We start from the raw sequence: 15828 nt of genomic DNA on the forward strand, positions 1-15828 counted from the left end.
AATAGTCATATTATGTCGAAAAAAGTAATAGTATAGTATTTCAAAGAAAGTCTGGAAGAACATGCAAACTCCACAAAAAAAAGGACCAGCCCGTACTAGAAATCGAACCTGGGTGACAGTTTGCAGTGCCTGATTTCTGGTGCCAGTTGAAGCAGTGCTAACCACTGAGACACTGTGCAGCCGAATATGTTGAAAACAGTCATGATATAGTCAATCGGGAAAAAGCATTAAAAAGTCAGTATGGAATTTGATTAAAAAAAAGTCAGAGTATAGTATGTCGACAGAAAGTGATAAAAAAAAAGTCATAGTATAGTATGTCGAAAAAAGTCATAAAAAAGTCAAAGTATAGTATATCGGAAAAAAAGTGATTAAAAAGTGATAGTATAGTGTGTCGAAAAAAATTATAAAAAGAGTGATAGTATAATATGTCAAAAAATACTCATAGTATGTCGAAAAAAAGTGATAGCATAGTATGTCAAAGAAAGTCTGGAAGAACATGCAAACTCCACAAAAAAGGGCCATCCTGGATTGGGAATCAAACCTCAGTCAGAGTCTACAGTGCCTACTTGCTATTGCTATTTGGAGTGGTGTTAACCCCTGAGCCACTGTGAATGATCTTAAATTAGCATTCGCACAATTATCACACCTGTTTGTTTATAAACTGCTTGCTACTGGGATTAACTTAAAGATCCCTGGTAAACTTCCCATCGAAGAACCCTGAAAAAAGCCTAAACAATAGTAGGTAACAATATAATGATCTCACCGTGAGCACCAGAAAGCATTTGCAAACATTTTGATATATAATTTGCGTGGATAAAGTTAAAAAATGTGGGCACATAAGCAATTTGAAAAACTGGTACTCTGTTTTTTCGTCCAGAAATGTTGAGGATGTTTAAGAAGGGCTGTCAATGAAGGAATGCTTGTGGCTGTTGTCCTTTGGAGGTTCACTGAATCAAATGTATAAGTTATATTGCTTAAATTACACATTGGCTGAAAGTAGATAAGAATAACTACATTTAGATGTATAAATGGCATATGAGAAGTAAGAATTGTGGCCGTGGGAGCAAGTTAAAGAGAAAGTTTTAAGACAATGTTCTCTCTCCTCTGCACTGTAGCTGTGACATCACCCACACTGAGCAGCCCTTAAAAACACATGAATAGCCTAAAGAAGCATGAAACTTAAACAGTGATAACACAAAAATTGTAAAAGTTATCAAAAAGCTTAATCATTTTCTAATAGCTGAAGGTTTTGTCAATAGTTTAAAGTTTGAATGGCGTCTGTAGGTGAAAGTAGGTGGGAGGAGAAGCATTTAGAAGTGGAAGAAGCCTGAAGACGATTTAAAGATTGCTCCATTGACTAACAATGTAAAAAGAAAAAAACATTTTAAAAAGTATAAATGGTGGAGCATTTTGATATTTGAATGGTTTTTGTAGCTGAAAGTATGTAGAAGTAATAGGCGACCGAAAATTATACGGAAGAATCGGATAACAATACTGTGAATGCTGCTGAATCAGCATTCACACAATGATATGATAATAATAAAAATGTATATTGCAATTATTTAAATTCAGTTAATGAATCAAATATGATCCAGAAAGTCCATGTTGGATAATACATCCATGAATTTAAAAACTTGTGAGAAGCCAAAACTATGAGGAAGTATGGAAAGTTATCATGACCACAATCATTTATTATCTGTCTCAGAATTACCTCAGTGATGGTACAAAGTAATTTCTGCAGCAATGTGCCAATGCAGGGCATTGCTGCACGACATTGCATTGTGGCACATTGGAGCCAGCTTAAACTTTCTTGCCAGCTTCCCCCACATTTTTATCCCCACTCCATCAACAGAAAAGTCTCATTCAAATGAATATGGCGGCTGAGTTTTTTTTATGTCAGTCTGAAAACAGCCTTAGTCAGGTCCAAAAGTTATTATGATACACATTTTGTAAGACCATAATCATAACCTATACTGTATACTGGCCTTTTACTAGCAGTTCTATTTTGCGTGAAACAGAAAAGTGAACTGTGCTTGCCATGTGGCGTCAGTCATGCAAGCTTGTTGAACTGTAAACTGTTGTGGCAGAGATGGCATGTGTTTGATGTTTGATGTTTGAGACAGCCATCAATTCATTGAACATAAGCCAGTGAAAGGAAACTTTAAATATAAATGTCTGTTGCTAGATTTTTACTTTGACCTTAACTGCACTTAAAACATACCCAAACGTAAAGGTTATAGGTTATATTAAAATAGTTAAACATTTTGGGAAATTGCTTTCTAATCAAGCTAAGCTAATGCTAAGCTAAGCTAATCGTCTGTTGTCTGTTGCTTTATATTTAGGGTATGAGAGTGGTATTAATCTTCTCATCTAACTCTCGGCAAGAAAGTGAATAAAGACATTTGCTTTTAGCATCTCTGACCTACAACCTAGAAGTAATCATTTGAGTATAAAAATATAATTTTGTTTATCTTGGAATTTAACCCACTTCGACTAAAAACACTCAGTGTTAGCCAAACCTTACAAAATCAGATAAAAAGTGTGTCCAACCATTTGACACCTAGCTTGCTTGATCACACAAGCATTCAGTCATATTTATCAACCTTGCCATTTCATACGACCATGGGATTCAGCACTAACTAAAAATAAACATTTCTGTCTCCCTCCTATGTCTGTCTCTCTTTTCCTCTCTCTACCATCTCTGCAACTCCTCCTCCATTCTTCCCATCCATGCGTGTGTTCTCTCTCTTTCTCTCTCTGCCCTTCCTCCTCCGGCCTGCCACGCTCTCATTTGTCACATTTACAATGGAAACATCCAAATTTACAGATGCTATCAATTAATCACCTCCGCTCTAATTACAATCCAATTAACCTCTGTTTCCATGCGCCATGCTGCAGGATGGCCAGCACCCTCCCTACTCAATCACACTGCTCAGAGAGAGACAGACAGAGAGACGTAGCGGGAGCGAAAGCACAGTGAGATTTAATAGAAGAAAAACTAAGTGAGAAGGGGAGAGAGATAGTGTAGATAGACAGATAGATATATGTATACTTCGTGGCTAAAAATGCAGACACCCCAGTTGGTCGGCCTTGAGCTGTTTTCACGGTTTGGGCTAGCTCCCTATATTTTTTAATTAATGGAAGTTTTAAGGCTAGAGAATATAAAGATATTTTAGACAATAGTGTGCCTTTAACCTGGCAGCAACAGTTTGGGAAAGCACCTTTCCTGTTTTAACATGACAATGCCCCCAGTGCACAAAGCGAGATCCGTGAAGAAAAAGTTTGTTGTGGGAGAGCTTGACAGGCCTGCACAGACCCCTGACCTCAACTCCATCACGCACCTTTGGGATAAACTGGAACACCAACTGTAAGCCCATGATACATTACATAGGCACAGTATATGTATGTATAAACTTACATAGATGGATCAAAAATGAGAGAAAAAGGAGATAAGAGAGGAGACAGACAGTCATGGAAAAAAATGAGAAATGATGGGAGGGGAAGGAAAAAAATGAAGCTCAGCTCATGAGCAGAGGATCACAGGTGTGACTTGTGCGGAGACAAAGAAAAAGAGAAAGCTAGAGGAAGGTAGAGAGAGACGGGGAGAGGGGGAGAGAGGGATGAAGAGCTGTTGTCACGAGGATTGAAGAAAGAGGAAGGATGTGTCCATCACAGACAAGACTGTTCTTCTGGTGCCATGGGAGACCAGACTGTCACTGTGAACCACCTGTGTATGAGTGTGTGTGTGTGTGTGTGTGTGTGTGTGTGTGTGTGTGTGTGTGTGTGTGTGTGTGTGTATGCATATGCACAGAAACACACACACACACATATAATATACCAATGTATCCACTTGAACATGCACACACATTTGACTGAATGTGATTACGCACATTACACACAGTACATCCATAAAAATACAGCCCATGCACATCAAAAACACAGTTCAAGTGTGTGCAAGCACGTACACACATTAAGATGCACACACACGTCCATACATGCAGTAACATTATGTACGTGTGAGAACAAGCTAACACACATGGACACACACACACACACACACACACACACACGCACACGCACACACACACACACACACACACACACACACACACACACACATACATTCATCCAGTTCTAACACAGATGGATATACACCACCACTATTAGCAGCTCTGGATTTACAGTGGCCCGTCAGCCTTCAGCTTTTAATGCCATGTGGGGCCTGTTTTACAGGTCTGCCCCAGGGCCCCAATCGGCTTTCAATTAGCAGGTGAGCTGCAGCCCTGTTCCTAATCAATAGCCCAGAACAGGCAGGCTGCAGGCACCCTGGGGCCCCCAGCTTGGAGGGAGGAGAAAGGAGGAGGGGGAGAGAGGGGAGTTGGCAAGAAAGGCTGAGGTGGAATCATACCATGCTACTGGGCCAGAGGGCTGTTTGAAGGGGTTGGACCTGTCACTTCCTTTCTTTCTGCACACATAGACACAAACACACAGCAAGAAATGCATCAAGGCACAATTTTTCTGCAAATTCAATCTTCAAATCTCACTTTTCTTAAACAAAACCAGGCTAATAAAACTGGCACACTAAGTGATGCACTGTTGGCATCCTTTGAGGCAAAAGCTGCCCTCCAGTCCAACTTTGGAAATAAAAGCTGTGTTTCTGTGTGACTGAGAAAGGGGAATTTGAAGAAAGAACACTCACTACTTACAAGTTAAAATCCATAACTTGAATCTAATTTATGGTTTATAGTAGTGACTTTTCTAAGTTGTCATAAGTTGTACAAAAAGACCTTTTTGAATTTATTCATTATTATTATTATTATTATTATTATTATTATTATTATTATTATTATTATTATTATTATTATTGTTATTATTATTATTATTATTATCAAAATCTGCAATTCAGTTTGATATGCATGCAATTCAAACACTACTTTTGCTGGCCATAATCTCTATATACAGAGATAGTTTCAGGTTGCTTATGCAGTTTTTACTGGTTGAAGAGTTTTCCTCAAAACAAGTGACAGTATCTTCAAAGATGGCGATTATGCTGCGCTTCTCAAGAAAATGTCAGTTAATTTGAGAAGGCACTTGAAAGTGACTGGGTTGCATTAGACCCAAGTGAATTTATATCACAAAAGCTAGACTGTTTTACTGTGCAAGACGACTGATTTAAAGACTGATAATAGGATGAAATAATACAAGATGGACATTTTTGGCAGTATATCTTTCATCAAGGCGTCTGGGAAATCAGTCTCATCCTTCTTTCCAGGAACATCAATAAAACCAACATGAGTCAAGTCAAACTCAGCTGATAAACTGCCTGACAAGAGCACCACAATTTCTACACTTTGTGGTCAGGACATTTTAATGCCCCTGCATTGGAAGATATATTATTTATGACTATAGGACTGAATACAAATTAAGTGACTTGTTACATTTTTTTGCAGTGCACACACACAAACTAATGTACAGCTGTCAAATCCGCACTCTCATCAAAGGCTCAGCTCAGTCCAACTCCACAGAGAGGAGGAACGAGACGAAACAAAATTAAGTGTTTCAATTCTCATCCACCTCTCAGAGACACCATCGCATGGCAAAGTAGCCATGTTATTTTAATTAGGCTCGCAGAGCACCACATGCTTTGGTCCCTACCTCCAACACATGAAAAAGAAAAATCCCATTCCCCTTAATGACAGCAGAGAGATGGGGGGTCTGCCAAAGCAGGCAGCTTGGCACAGAACCGGCATTCACTGAATAACGGAACAGAGCGCCATTTTTACATCAGGCTCTACTCATTGTCAGAAGAGCAACCCCCATCAAGCAATTTTCTGTCTCTATTCCTTTTTTATTTAATTATTTATTTTTTTCTTCTCTGTGTTTTGTAACCCTGTAAGAAGCTGGTAACAAAGGGAGTGTGGTGCACGGAGAAGAGGTTAGATAAGATTGGAATACATTGAGGAAGAAGAAGAGGAGGAGAGGAACTACAGGGTTACTGGAGTAGCATGGGTGTCTTTGAAGGCCTCACAGCAGGGAGGGAAGGGGGGTTGGCGAGGTGGAGGGGGTTGGGTAGATAGGGGAGAGGTGGGCAAGCTAACCGGGTCCCCTCCAACACTCTGTTCTCTCCCTGTGCCAGTTTTATCGAAGGAGAGCAATGAGGGTCTTTGAAGGCGTCCCAGCAGGAAGTGTATGATTGTGTGTGTATGTGTTTTTCACCTAAATGCACATAGATTCACACGTACAGTTGTACGAGTTGTACTTGCACAGGTGGGCCTGCATGCGTGATGGGAGAGCAGCTCACTACAGTACATCTCACTCTCAGTGGTGGAGAGGCAGAGCTAGAGCTGCTGGAAGGCGGAAAGACAGGCAGCTCTTCCCTCCACACATCTCTGTTCAAAGGCGCCATCAAAGTCTGGCAGAAATGTCAGTGCTGCAGGCAGGGGACCGGCCTCTGAATGTCAGTCCTTCTCAGGTCAACACAGAGCCAGCTTGGGGGGCGGGGGAGGGGTAGATGAAGATAAAAAAAAAAAGGTAAAACAAGGGGACAGTGATTAGGGGAACATGATAGAATGATGGAGAAAGAGATAGAGAGACACACAGTTGTGAAAAGAAGAGAGTGACAATGAACAAGAGCTAGATTGCAAGGCAAAAATAATAACAGAGCATAAGAGAACTAAATGTTGGCTTTGACTGTCTGTGGCATGACTTAGTTTCTTTCATTCTGTCAGTGTGTGTTTCTGCGGGTGCAGCAGGATGTCAAGTGACTTTAGGGCAGAGATCTAGGGGAGACTTTGAGTGAGAGAAGTAATAAGGAAAGAAACAGAAAAGAAAAGCAGACAATGCAAAAATGTCCTTGCTTCTGTGTGCATCTGAAATGCAGAAATACGCTCGCAGAAACAGCTATAATAGCAGACATACACACAAAAATAGACAGAGAGTTGCACTCATACAGCAAACATGCACACACACACACACACACACACACACACACACACACACACTAGTGATTGTCCCAGTGCAGGCCATGGGGAGCCTGTCAGATTACAGGAGGGTAATTGAATGGTAAGGGAGCAGACAACACATCTAGCACAGCCGGACTCCAGAGGCGGCCGCCACCATACCAGAACTCAGGGGAAATTCAGGGCCCACTTAATAGTGAATTGGAGATGGGACATTGCATGTGTGTGTGTGTGTGTGTGTGTGTGTGTGTGTGTGTGTGTGTGTGTGTGTGTGTGTGTGTGTGTGTGTGTGTGTGTGGGTAAGAGTTGTTGTGAGTGTGGGACAAAGGAGAGTGCCCATGGCAGCAGCGAAAATGGTCACAAAAAATCTGAAGAAGCTGATTTGAGAAACTACTTGACATGAGGAGAAAAAAACACCCTGAAAAAGAGGCATCACAAAGCAGAGAGAAAGAGACGCGGAAAGAAATGAAGAAAGATATGCTGAAAAAGATCCGACAGAAAGAAAGGCAGAGGAACAGAATGATGCAAATGAATGGAAGAGCATTGGAGAGGTCCAAAGATAGAGATGCAGAGGGGAGGAAGATAAGGCAAAAGGAAAGGTTGTGAGAAGGAGAATGAAATGCAGAAGCAGCTGAAACATGAAGAGGAGAGAGGGACGCCGGGGGGGGGATGGGGGGGTGGGGGAGAAGAGAGACCGGGAGAGAAAAAGAACGAAAAAGATAGAGAAGCAAGAAATGAAGGTTGAAGGAGAGCTGCTATATGATAAGCCTGAGTGTCCATCTGCCAATGAGCATCTCTAATAGCAGAGGGAATTGACAAGGGAGTAAAAAAAACAAACACTGTGGAGCACTACACGAGGAGAGGAAGACAAGTGACAAATGAATGAAGATTTCTTTTTTCCAGTGGCACTTTAATGGCAGTGAACACTCATTTTATTCCCACGTGAATGGGAAGAGTCGAGCAGACATGACATGAACTGTACATACACACACACACACACACACATATTATGATATTGATTGAAGGAGGTGGGAGGGTGTGTGTGAGACAGGCAGCCGACTTCTGTTGGGTAGACAGTAGCCCAGCGGCTGGGTAGAAAATAACAAGTAACTTCACTCTGGTGAGAAAGACAGAGTGGGGAGGATCTTGAGAAATGGATAGAAAGAGAGAAAAAGGAGTGGGAGAGAGACATAGGAACAACACAGAGAAAGAGAGAGGCAGGGTGTCAGAGGGGAAGGAGGAGAGAGATATGAAAAAAGAGAAGAGAAAGCAAGGAGGTCTGCTGGGTGTAAAGTTTCCCCTGGATATATGTGGATACGAGGATGTCATCAAGCCTGTGAAGTGGAAATAATAAAGAATTAGGATTGTCTCTGAAGACAGGGGAATTAATCCAAAATGAATTACGAAGGGGGGGGGGGAGAGGAGGGGAAAAAAAATCAACATCAGCTATTTCCTTTTGCTCTGCTTCGAGGCAGATAGGGGGCGGTTTGTGCGAGAACTGTGAATCCCATAAAAATTAAATTATTAACAAAGGGAAAACACACACACACACACACACACACACACACAAATAAAAGTGGAAAAATGAGTAGTATGGGGGTGGAGGGAGATAGTCGTACAGAGAGCAAGGGTACAGATGGAAAAAAAAAAGACGAGAGAGATTTGAGTGAACTGAGGGTGGGCACTGTTGCTGCCAGATTGCACTGCTCTTTTGTTCCCCCTCGTCTTTCTGAAAAGGGCTGCCGGTGTTAAAGAGGAGATGCCGTGGAGGCCATTGTAATAAATGCCACTTGTAAATTGCGGAGTGGAATTATACAGCGTGCAGATGGATCCATACGCCTGAGCAAAACGTGGCCAAAAAACCGGGAGCGATAATTAAGACTTAGGGGGTGAATGACAGAGCCATTTGTGACGACGGAATATGGCGTCTCCTAGCTCTCTGGGAAACAGAAGGGCTCGGAGAGGCTCGGTGTCACAAAACATTACCCACACAGCTGTTGGCTTTATGAGCAGCGAATGTGGTGTACTCCCTTCCTCCCTCCCTCTCCCTCTCATCCTAGTCTCTATCTCTTTCTACCCTCTTCTTCTCCACCACACACACACACACACACACACACACACACACACACCTTGGTCCCCACCAAGTGGTGCTGTTCTTTTCCAGTGTGTTCCATTTTAAAACAACCCCCCCCCCAAACAAAAAACCCACCGCAAGCATCAGCTCTTTCCATTCGTCGCCGCCCCCGTTTTTTCACCTCACACCACCAACCTTGCCATCTCTGAGGGACTAGACAAGGACTTGTACTCCATCATTCATATCCAGGGAGGAGGAGGCACTCGGCATGCACACAAATATAGAGTAACACCCGGGCTGAAAATTCAATAAAAGGCACTGACACTGACAGTGCTTGGTACTGTTTTGAATGGGAGTTGGGCTTACTGGGGCTCTGGGCTGACTGTAAAGTAGGAAAATCGAATTCTGTTGTTTTTCTTCTCTCTCTCTTTGTTAAAAAAAAAAACATTTTTGTATGCCATCCCTGTGCTCACAATGTCCACACAAGTCCTTGCATGCTACACTGCTTGTATAGTTCAGAAATCATGTCTGTGCTTTGTTCCAGCTTATTTCATTTCTCCCACCCAAAAACAATAAACTTGCACTCCTGGGAATTGCCACACCTCCTGCTCAACAAGTGCAACTGCCATGCACCTGAATACCTATTTTACACTGCACAGGCTAAATTGTCGCCGCCTTATTTCTGTGCTAACACCAGAGAAACTCCTGCACATTTATCCTACTTGGCCAATAAAGTGATTCTGATTCTGATGTGTCCCCCAAACTCTGCCCTCTAGTCTCCTCTCTGTTAAGTCCATCTATCTCTCTGCCTGGTTGGCGAGCCTGTCTTCTGGTCTCATCTACCTCTTTGTCTCTGTCCCAGGGGCCTCCGCAGCGTGCAGAGTAGCCTGCGAAGTCTTAACTCAAACGAGACCCCTTCGCGCCCCGTTAAACCACCGACCTTCTCTGTCACTCCTGTTGCCCGCTGCTGCCGACGACGGGGGCCTGAGCTGCAAGCTAAGAGACCCTGAGCTCAATAAAAGTGTGGGTGATTAAACAACTCCCTATAATTGCTCCTTTTGTGCAGAAATCAAACGGTCACACTTATTACGGAGGCAGGAGAGAGGAAGGTTGGGAGCACCGATGGCCAGACTCCCTCGGTGACCTTATGCCCTCCCGTCACTACTCCTTTATCTGACCAAACAACCACTGTGTATTGTGTGTGTTTACCTGCATGTGCGGGCTAATGCCAAGTGTGTGTGTGTGTGTGTGTGTGTGTGTGTGTGTGTGTGTGTGTGTGTGTTCAGTGTTAAATATGCAAAGAAATCAGTTGAAACCAGGCAAAGTAGAATAACACCAGAGCTCCCCTCAGTGGTGGATGGTTGAACTGCACAAGAACAAGCCCCATCTAAAAGCGATGTGCAGTTGTGTGCCACCAGCCAGCTGGCTTTGGTAATGGGGGACAAAGCCAAAGCAGGGGACCGTGTCCAACATGAGGACCGGGTTTCAGAGATCATAGTAACACGTGAACCATACACATCATTCTGCTAGTCACACACACACACACACACACACACACACACACACACACACACACACACACACACACACACACACACACATACACAGATATCAGTATAAGGGCCCAGCCACAGGGCCCTGTCAAATGGGTCAGCTTACAAAGGGAGAGGCCCAATTACCGTAGCCACAAATACACACATAAAGTGCCTTTCAAGGGCCCATCAGTGCTTCAGCTTCCCCATGATTATGCCCACTCTCTACACACCCAGCACTTGTCGTACACATACAGTGCCTCCTTTGCCAAAACAGCCATCAGACTTGACTTTTTGCAGCGGAGTAGCGATGAGATGTGTTCAGCTGGTTTGAAAGAGGAGAGCTTTCTGTGGTCAGAGAGAGAGGAAGGGAGAGGGAGGACAGATTGAGCAACTGGCTGGTCAACAACTATTAGTGATCTGCTCTCTCTGAGGTGAAAGCATACCCTGCCATATTTAACCAGGGAAGATTATATTGGAATAAATAAATGGAAACTTGAATGAATTTGTGATGCAATAAATCGTGCAGTATATGTCAGTATATTGGTCCATACTGTACCACTTCCTCATTAACTAAATCAATAACTTTTGAAAGGAAAATCAGTTAGAATGTGGAATTCATGCTTAAGGACTGTGATGTTATTTTCTTCTATTTACTTTTCTTTTTTTGTTTTAAGTTAGTTTAGTATGATGTGGTGTATAAACAGTACAACAATACATTTTTCAGCAAGGGTTAGGGTTATGTACTGTATGTGGCATGTATTCCTCACATACTCACTGACGCTGTTGTTAAATGACAATTTAGAGGTTAGATCACCTTCTTCAGTTGTCACTACACCTCCTCTTAAAATAACCATTTGTGTACCATGTGGAAATAACAGGATATATTTTGGTTATTATTCATCCATCTTCTTTCTTCAGGGAGTAGCATTAAGGTATCAAGGCATCAACCTTTTCAAGTAATTACAAGTGTTAGTCTATTTTAGACTATAGAATAGAGAGCTCAGGTTGTTATCAATGGAGTAATTGTGCCCCCTTCTGCCCAAATCCAAGCACAACGCTTCACTCATAATTCTACATTTAATGGTCACACTTATTTCCCACAGAGACATCAAAGAAATGGAGGCTGTATGTAAAACTGTGCAAAATGAGGCTTTATTCTTTTTTTCCTGCATCGTCGCCTTTCATCACCATTGTCATAATCACCATCACTGTCGTCAACGTCATCTTTGAAAACATTACTCACCAGACACACAGCCAGAGAATAGATTCTCAAAGAGACTCGTAGCTTAAACCTCAAAAAACAGGCATCAGCTATTAGCACAGTCCCCGCAACACAATGAGTAAGCTGTACATGTCCACTCCTTTTTTGGGCAATACATTTCAACGAGGTCTCCAATGTCCTTATTTACAAGTTGCCCTCTTTTTGTGCCTCAAAGTCCATTCAGTAGTCAGAATCTTAAGTTCCAGGAGACACTGAAAGCCCATCTCAGTACAGACATGGTGTTGGATATTCTAGTCTTGCTGACTCCATAAATACTTTTTTCACCACCTTTCCTCCACAACTCGTCTACTGCAGGTCCAAGGACAGTCCATTTCTCCAGTTTAGGCAAACGTTGAATAAGTGCAATGTCTAGTATAATGTCAAGAAAATACAAACCCACACGTACATACATACATACAGTACATGACTAACTGATAAACTTGATTAGCTATACAAGGTTGCTATTCTCCAAGGTGAAACCAGAGTTGCACATTAATGCCGATCTATAACATCCAGTGTCCATCAGGTAGGGGGTTGGGAGGATGTGAGCTCACCTGGACTGGAAAGCGTCAGTTGGGTAAAATTGTCCATGATTTTCTGTACAGTGGATTTTTATAAGTTGTGAATTCAATGGGAAGAGTTCATACACAGAGAGATTCATTTTGAAATGAGATATCCACCACTTAAAGAAAAAGTGATGATAATATTGTGGTAGATTATTGAACATAAGATAACAGATATAACATGTCCACAGACTAAATCCACTGTTTGTTTGATTTTTTTGTCACTTTCATCCAGTAAGATAAAAGTATTAATTTTCTTTTTTAATTCCTGTTTTTTTTACATTTGGGGGCTGTGAGGGTTTGAAGGTGCATTATCAATGAGAACCATCTTAATTCTGTTATGAAAAAAAAAACTAAAAAACAATTCTGTTTTTATTACATTTGATAATGTTATCAAAAACAAAGTGCCTATAGTGTATGTGTGTTTCAAGCCACACCTCGCTTATTGGATTCTGGGAGCGAACAAGGACAAAGTGACAGAGCAGTGCTTGCCGCTCAGATAACCATGTCACAGACCTAATTCATGTCATTAGTCAAAAAATATTAAATAAATGGATGGGAAAAAATGCCTTTGCAAACACAATAAGAGAACAACCTTCTGTGTGTATGTAAATCCATCACTTATTTGCCACAAAGGGATCTAATTAATCGTTTGAAATGATTCTTTTTTTTCTTTTTTTTTTTACTCGATATTCACAAAGAGAAATGATAGAGTTCATTAGTCCAGAGGATCAGTAAAAGTGCAGCAAGAAAGGAGAAAGCCCAGTCGACCAATGGTTTGAAAGTGTGTGTGTGTGTGTGTGTGTGTGTGTGTGTGTGGAGCCAAACCAGTGACTACTTCCTTTTTTTTTTTTTTCTTCATCGGTATGTTAACTGAGAAAAGCAGACTGACTTTAACTCAAGGTTAAATGAACATGTAATGTGTAACCACTCGGAGAAGAGGAACAAAGAAGGGAGAGGAAAATGAGAGGACAAGAACAAAAACGACTTAATGTGCTCAAGAGCTCCCTCAGCCTTCCGTATCGGGCCTGAGGTCGGCCCCGCCCAAACATTCGCTGTCTGCCTGCCTGTGTGCCTCCGCCAGAGAGACGCATGGAGAACCGCCATTAGCTGGAGTAGATCTGGGTCCCAATCACACGCATGATCTCCTTCTGCACCTTAGGCTCCTGGGTGTTGATGTTGGCATCTCCTACTTGGCCATCCTCGTACCTGCACATACACATAGATGAGTAAACATATGTTTTTTTTTTATTTTTCATCAATAGATGCTTACGTCTTTATCACCCTCTCTTGCCCACTCCCTCAATTTTTTTAGTACTTGGCAGTATAAGGGCCAAGTTAAAAGATAAATAGCTAACGTTTATTCTTATCTCATCAACAATGCATAATACTGATGATAGAAAAGGTAACCTGTGAGTTGCTCTTGTCAAGAAGCAAGTGAATTAGCAATTTTTAGGTCTGACACAGCAAATGTTCTTGTTTTTATTCTAATCATGTGAACTTGACTTCAAGCTGAAAAACACAACCATACACTAAGCACAAGTTCTGAATTGAATTATATTTAGCTGTGATTTAAATTTGAGTGCAGGACATCTCAAATCTAATTTCCAACTCAGAAGACAGCAGTGGACATGACAGTAGACTTTGCCATATGGTGACTGCCTTTGTGTCCAAAGCTTGGACTCAAAGCAATAACATCAGCAGCCAGTTATTTGATATTTGGTGATTCATCAAGTTGAAAGGCTATGACCTGAGGGGAACTCAGTTTAGTGAAGCGGTAACACAACTCAACCATCAGGACAATTTATTCACTGCTAATTTAAAATGATGATGAGTGATGAGGGACAACTACAGCATATACCATAATTCTTCATTAAATCACCTTCATCGTGTGTGGTTTAGCAGGGAAAAAAAACAAGCAACCTGAGTGATAAACTATGCATTTTAAGTGTGATTATTATGATTCATATTTGCTGCCTGGTATCTATGCAAGCTCATCTGGTAATTATGCATTAATTCATTCTGTAGAAGTTATCCAGGAGTTTAAAAGTTTTGGGAATACTTACACAAAAAAGAAGCGAGTACAGACGTGGTCAGATACTGGACACACCCAGATGTTACCATGTTTCTGCAGATCCTTAGATGTGATAACTGTTGGAAAGAAAGAAGCATTTTTCACCACAAAATTAGAAATGGTGGTTAGTATTTACTTTCTTGTTATTCTATAATAATATTATTAATAATAATAATAATAATAATAATGATTATTATTATTATGATTATTATTATTATTATTCCATATAGTGTTGCTGTTGTTTGTGGTATTATATAATACATAAGATTCACTAAAGCTTAAGGGCTTAAACTCAGTTATTATCCTAACTGATGCACATTATTTTTTTTATCTTTGTTTTTTTTCTATTTATAATGATGATGATTGTATTACGATAACTGCTATGGCTTTTGTTAAACTGCACATTAAGACAGGAGTCACATTAGCCCGTTTTATTTAGATTTGAATTATCCAACTTTATGGAATTGTTTGCAAATTTGATAAAGGAGACACTGTATTCAGTAAAAGTGTGTATTAGATAATATAATAATTAATCAATATAATATTTCAATATATAATAATTTTATGTTGTTTTAAAAAAAAAAGTGTATTCGTTTGGAGACAGATACACATCAAAGTACATTAATCGAATATACTAATGCCACATATTCACTATCATCTCAGCTTTAACACATATACTATCTTCTGCTTGTGATTACCTTCACACAGAGCGATGCAGTTGAGATTTCGACTCTGAAGAAACCTTGATTGTATTGGACGGCTCTATTGCAAAAAGAAACAACAGTTAAGTTTCACCAAGCTGCTACAGTAAATGGCATGATCTGACTGAGCTAATGATATCCAAGAGGAATGTTCAAACACTGATCATTACAAACACTGACACTGTACAGTGTTATAGTGAGAACCAGTACATAAGGAACATTTGAACTCAGAATACAAAACATTTGAAATACATTGAACAGCTCACAGTTCTCTCCATGCTTCAAATCGCTCCATGTTGCTGCCCCTTTATTTGCGCATCTTCTTTATGTGATGGCATTCTGGATTCATGGAGCCCAACCATCTTTTAAAAATATATGGTCTACCTTTATATGTGAGGATGTTATGTTATGTTTCCAGTTCTCTCACCTGTGGTATGGTATTCATGCGGTTGTAACGCTGCACCAGTTCATCTTTGGTGGGCATGCGGTGCTGTCCTTTCCCCATTCCTGCAAGAAGCAGCAGACAGAGAGCAAACAACCCTGAGTCAGAACGACCTTACCTCGAGTCACTCAAGCTGTGAAAAACCTTCCGCTAGTGGTCTCGAGCTCCTTGTACAGAGAAATTATTATCCACAGTGCTAACCTTCATATGAAGGTTGTT

At 41.0% G+C, this 15828-nt stretch overlaps 1 protein-coding gene across 6 annotated transcripts in view; it reads right to left on the reverse strand.

Annotated features, from left to right (window-relative positions):
* Nucleotides 1–11698: 11698 nt before the first annotated feature.
* LOC116037573 (protein mono-ADP-ribosyltransferase PARP6) overlaps nt 11699–15828 on the reverse strand; it is a 23154-nt gene continuing 19024 nt past the window's right edge. For all 6 annotated transcript variants that reach the window (XM_035999288.1, XM_035999289.1, XM_035999287.1 and 3 more), the window contains 4 exons: nt 15595–15674; nt 15165–15228; nt 14459–14543; nt 11699–13601 (listed from right to left, as the gene is read on the reverse strand). In XM_035999288.1, coding sequence (XP_035855181.1) covers nt 13499–13601; nt 14459–14543; nt 15165–15228; nt 15595–15674 — 332 coding nt within the window. In that variant the 3' untranslated portion in view covers nt 11699–13498. The remainder of the gene's footprint in view (nt 13602–14458; nt 14544–15164; nt 15229–15594; nt 15675–15828) is intronic.

Source organism: Sander lucioperca, chromosome 3 (assembly GCF_008315115.2).
Source record: "Sander lucioperca isolate FBNREF2018 chromosome 3, SLUC_FBN_1.2, whole genome shotgun sequence".
Classification (NCBI taxonomy): Eukaryota; Metazoa; Chordata; class Actinopteri; order Perciformes; family Percidae; genus Sander; species Sander lucioperca.